The following is a 5,806-nucleotide window of genomic DNA, read 5'->3' on the forward strand; positions in this document are numbered from 1 at the left end:
CCGAAGCAGTAGTCCTTGACGCAGGCTTGAACCTCGTAGCACTCGAACCCGTCCTGAACACCCAGAACGCTGCAGAGCGAGAGCAGAACACAGGAGTGGGAGCACATGGGCTAGGGCGCTAATTGCAGAGCTAATTCCTGATTTTGTGCTTTTTCTAAAACTTTAAAAACATTCGTACACCTAGATTTTGATGATCTAATTTTCCATTTTAAATCAAAACATTTTACTTTGATTTGAGGTCCACATCTGCAGTGGTAGATTACACTATTGCTAATCTGCTAATGTGCTAATAGCAGAACAAATTTGTTGTGCAACACATTTTGATTCCCCTAAATCAGTTTTCAAGTTAAATTCTAAAGCACTAATGTACTTTTCAGTTTTCTAGACTTTCAGTTGAATAAAGTTTGACATCTGCAGTAGAAGGGACACTTCCATTAAGCTGCTAATGTGCTAATAGTAGAGCTAATTTTAGCTTTTTTAAAATAACTTTTAAAACTATTGCCACACAATTAATTTCTTAAAATAAATCCAGATTTTATTTGGAAAAGTTAAATTTGAGGAACTTCACTAAATGTTTAGCAGAAACACTAAATGAACAATTAGCTGTGCTGCTAGCACATTAGCTGACATTGTCCAGTAATTTCACAAGGACTTTGTTTTGTGTAACCAACAGTTTATGAAGTCAGAATTAAAAGAGCTTCAAATCCTAAATGTGTCACGACGTTTGGTTTTGAACTTACAAGTGAAAGGTCTCGTTGTATTTGGGAGACCAGCTGTTATTCTTGGATTTGGTCTGAAATCGGCGCTTCTTGTCGCTGAGGTGCGGCCCGATCATCGTGACTTCCACGAAGGGTCTGAACATCCCAGACGTCTGCCACTTCAAATCACTGGCTGCAATCACTGCATCAATGACACAAACATTTAAACAGAAATGACACTAAAATGCTGCAGTTTTGATTTCATTGGTTCAAAATGAGCCCAAACGGACCTTTGAGAGTAACTTTCCGCTCTCCGCTCTTGGGATGAGTGTACAGCTCAATCTGCAGGGAAACCTCTCCGATGGGTTTGTCCACACCTGAGCCTGGTTTAACACAAACAACATTTGGTCCAATGCAGGCAAAGAAAACCACGTTTTATAGAGTCATGCGACGGAAACGCAGGTTTCACAAAACAGAAGAGAGAAAACGATGAAGGGAAGTTGGGCTGATGATGATTTCATGGAGACCTACCCCTGCTGGGCTGGATTTTCTCATTAGGGGTTAACCTAATACCCTTCCCATTGTGCACTGGCACAGAGGCAGCAGGAGATAAAAACAAGACAGCAACTTAAACAACCAAATCCAGGAGATAAAAGCAGCGAGGAATCTGAAACTCTCCCGTATTTAATCTCCTTTGAGGCGTTTTGGATCTACCCTGTGAATGCTGCGTGGTCACGAAGGTTTTGATGAGCGTGTCGGTGGTCTGGGTGTAGAGCGACAGAGCGTGGCGGAGCGACGAAAGCTCAGCGCTCTTCTCCAGGAAAGTCTTCTTCAAGCCGTTCCCGCCCGCATGAAAGTATTGCTGCGTAGGAAACAAAACGAGAGGAATCAGCGTTCTACAACCTGAATGATTAAACTTAAAGTGGAGTTAATCAGACTTTTAGTTAATCAACTAAAAGACTCTTAAAATGTGAATGAATTGTACTTTTCTGTTTGACCAGAGGTCAACGTTTCGCTCTCACCTTGATGGTATCCAGAGCCACATCCATGACGGCACACTGCCTGGGCGTCAGGCTTTTAGCGTCTCCTGCCATGTGATCCTAAACAACCCAAACCAAGACTTTGACTAGACCAATTCACAGGAGAAAGCAAACTCAAAGGCAACCTGATACCTTCAGTTTGGAAGGTGTCCCAGTTCTTTAGCAGCAGAAAGGATCTGTGCTCCCTTCAGGAAAAACAGAAAAATGAATGATTCTTTTAGTTTTCAGAAGCCTTGTTTCAATTTTAAGTATCATATTAGTAAAGTTTGATGGAGATGGAAAAAAAGCATCGATACAACTCATGTTTATACATAAAGTGAGTTATTTATCTACTCTATATGTGATTGGATGATGTTCAGTTTGTTGACTAATAATTAAACTGAATATGCCACAGTCATCATTTTAAAACATAATGGCTAAAAATATTTTTTGTGTTTGGTCACGTCTGTCAAAATGTTTACATCTCATCATCTGACACAATTACAAGTTGATCCATTTCAAAATGGCAGCCATGTTTCCATCCAGCTGTGATTCAAATTTTGAGCAAATTTTTATAATAATGTATAAAAGAAAATGCAACTTACACTGCAAAACCATAAACTCTTACCAAGTATTTTTGGTCTAGATTCTAGTGCAAATTTGACGAATGTGAATTACAACATTTAACTTTTCTTTTGGGATCAATAAAGTATGTTTGAATTTGAATTTTAAAATATCTCAGCACCTTTTAAATAAGACAAAAATAACTTAGTAGTAACTTATCAGAAGAAGAAGCTTGTTTTAAGTCGATAATTCCTTAATATTGATTAAAAAAAAGTAGTTGGCAGATTATTTAATTTAAGGGAAAATGTTTTGTTATAAGTGAAATAATCCGTCCTACACAAAATAAGTTCATTATATTTATTTGCACAAAATTATTGATGTAAAATGAGATTTTAGTCTGGTTATTATGTCCCTTGTAATATTGCAAAAATATCTTGATTTAGGTGAAATAATCAAATTTTGTCAGCAATATTAAGAAATTATTGACTTAAAACAAGCTTCTATTTCTTGCTGAAAAGCTACTTGTGAGTTAGTTTTCTCATTTTTCTGCTGTTCTAAGATAGTTTCACTGACAACTAGATCAAAAATATTTGGTAAGATTGTGTTTTAATTCACACTTTTTGACAATATTTCAAAACCATCTGGATGGAAACCTGTCCAGTGACGGAGACGAGCGTCAGACTCACCAAGGTGTCGTTCCCTTGCGGCAGGACGATGTTCTTCTCCAGGCTGGTCATCACGATCCTCCACAGCTCCTTCAGAACGCGCTTCAGGACGGTTTTCTCACACACCGTGGCGAACAGCGTTAATCTGCAAAAACAAGACGTTCACACACACGCCGACGGACGAGCCGTGTTTGGGGAAATCCCACTGAACCCACTGCGCATCCAGGAAGTCCATGAGCGGCCGCAGCATGTTGTCCGAGTCGCCCTCCACCTGGTTCTTGGTGTTTTCGTTGAGCGGTCCTTTGATCTGGTACAGCAGCGACGCCATCTGCCGCATGCAGTCGGTGATGCGGCTCTGGAAGCTGCAGGAGAAGAAAAGCCAGTGATGCACTGGGACAAAGTGGGGGAAACGTGGGGGTGTGAGGGCGGCGTACCTGTTCCCAAACGTGCTGCTGAGGTCGTCCAGAACGTTGTTGAGCCGAACCTGCAGGTCGTTGAGCAGGTCGCTGGCCTCCGTGTCCATCTGGAGGAGAGAAACCTTCAAGTTCAAAAGGCTGACAAAAGGTTTTAGAGAAAGAAAAAGGGAAATAAAACTGGGAAGTTTTGGGATTTTACTGAGACTCAGAACCTGGAAGCTAAATTACTTCTAAAGCTGAATTATTACAAAACACCTGAGAGTCTACGGTTGCATTACGAGTCCGTTAAACACCTTGTTGGTGTAGTTTGCATTTCTACTCATAATAACATGCATGTTGCAGTTCACCTCCTGTAACACGCATGAACTCACCTCATGATCCTCACATGCATTTTCTCTCTATGTGGCAGAAAGTTGGGAGGTAAAACAAGACATTTTGGATGAAATGCCCCATTTTGACACTCATTAAGTGGGAAATTGCATATTAAGAATCTAATTTAGGATGTTCTGCTTGTGCCTACCTTCTCAAACGGTTCGTCCATCTTTGAGTCAGAAAATTGTTAGAGATATAAAAAAACACAAACAGTGTCAAACTGTCCTGAAGAGGTGGAGGAGCTGTATAAATCCAAATGATTTCTGGACTTTTTGGTGAATATTAAGGTGATTTAATCCCAGATAACATGTTTAACCCACCTCATCCTTCTCAGTCTATCACACATGGTTTAGAAAAGGAACAAAATAAAGTGTTAAAATGAAAAATACAGTTGAAGGTGACGTGAAAGTGGCGCTTTTATGGGAAATAAGGGAAAATGCTGCTAATCTAAAGAGGAAATCCTCACAGATGAGAATAAACCAGACAACAAAACTCCACCATGTTGGATGTTTTAGTTTCAGTTTGGGAAAATCTTTGGAAATGACTGTGGATTTGGAGAATGAAGGATGTTAAAAACCACTTTCAACTGCAACAAACCTCTGCCTCCATTTCCTCCCCTTCCTCTTTAACTTCCTCCTCTTCCTCACTTCCTTCAAACTAGGAGTTGCAGTAAAGAGGCAACAAAGGTTTTGTCTTGTTGCTTCATTCAGATAATTGTGCAGTGGTTTTTTAAAGTTATTTTTAAGGTGTATATGCAGTCATGTTTTACATGTTTGCATATGCAGTGGACTTGCCTGCCATGCTAGCGCGCTGTTCTTCAGCTAGAAAAGCAGAGAAGGTAAAGAATGTCTTTCTCCAGCCACAATTACAAGAACTGACTTTATATTGAGTTAAAACGTGGATACTATCAGAGAAAAACAAAATATTACCATTTATTTTTGGTCTAGTTTATTGTTCAAGTACATTTGGACACTTAAAATAAGACAAAACTAATTTACAAGTAACTTTTTAGAAAGATATATGAGCTTGGAGGGAGTTTGAGACGCATTAAGTCTTAGAATATTCTTCTTAAAAAGGAAAACCTGCAGATTTGTCTGCACAAAAACTTTTGAATTTCATATTAAAATGTTAATTTAACAGAGTGATTCGTATTTTCCCAGACAGCCTTAATTTTCTTTTATATGATTTCAACATGGTGCATTTCCTAACAATCAATAACAAATCAAATTGATATGATGTCAAAACTGGAATCTATCACTAATTTGAACACTTGACCCTCAACATCAATGTTGGAGAAACATTATCGTCATTGATAATGTAATAACAGCAATAGTGTTACAACAACAATATTAAATAATAGTGTTGTTGTAATTTCAAGGCTGCTGTTTCTCTGTCAGATTCCCTCAGGTCTCCACAGCAGAGAGATGGATCACGGCGCTCTTCCTCCACCTCCTCGCCGCGCCCCATCCTCATCCTCCACCACCTCCACTGAGTTCTGATGGGTCGGTTCAGATCCTCTCTGGAGATCAGACACCAGAACAGAGGCGGATCAGAACCAAAGCCAGCAGCTCTGCTGAAGCTCAGGAGAACGCTGAGTCCAGATGTGGACCCTGGTCTCCTCCAGAACCTCCTCTGTTCTGCTGTGGAGGAACTGTGTGGCTCCAGTTCTGCAGCAGGACCTTCTCAGCTGCAGCAGAAGAAGAAAGGACTTCCTGTGTTCAGGTTGGATAGAAACCTGGATATTTTCTAGCTTGTGGTTCTGCTTCCAGCGTAGATGTTCTCCAGGGTTCTGATCTGGATCTAGTGGACTGTAGAGCTCATCAGGTTTCCTCTCATCCACTTTGAGATCTTCAGCCTCCTTTAGATTCAACCTGAAGCTTCTTCTGACAGATTAGCTGCAGCTGATATTTAGCATGATGTTTATTATTCTAGCCTCAGTTTTCTGTTCTTCATGTGACTCCACTGAATCCAACTCTGATGTCGTTCACTTCACAAGTGATGAAGATCCTTTTTTCTTTCACTTCCTGCTGATTTCTTTCCAAAGCTCCATTTGTTCCAGGAGGATCTTCAAT

The 5,806-nt window shown here is 40.1% G+C and overlaps 1 protein-coding gene across 1 annotated transcript; it reads right to left on the reverse strand.

The window, feature by feature from the left end:
* Positions 1–1,872: 1,872 nt before the first annotated feature.
* LOC129354576 (protein unc-13 homolog B-like) lies at positions 1,873–4,446 on the reverse strand. The gene is made up of 7 exons (XM_055024040.1): positions 4,332–4,446; positions 3,883–4,069; positions 3,734–3,760; positions 3,381–3,469; positions 3,162–3,308; positions 2,968–3,091; positions 1,873–1,923 (listed from the first exon to the last, which is right to left on the reverse strand). Exons 2-7 carry the CDS (start codon positions 3,901–3,903, stop codon positions 1,873–1,875), a joined length of 459 nt encoding a protein of 152 aa, XP_054880015.1. The 5' UTR covers positions 3,904–4,069; positions 4,332–4,446.
* Between the last annotated feature and the right edge of the window lie 1,360 nt (positions 4,447–5,806).

The sequence above is a fragment of the Poeciliopsis prolifica genome, unplaced genomic scaffold, assembly GCF_027474105.1.
Source record: "Poeciliopsis prolifica strain line A6 unplaced genomic scaffold, Auburn_PproV2 SCAFFOLD112, whole genome shotgun sequence".
In the NCBI taxonomy this organism is placed as follows: domain Eukaryota; kingdom Metazoa; phylum Chordata; class Actinopteri; order Cyprinodontiformes; family Poeciliidae; genus Poeciliopsis; species Poeciliopsis prolifica.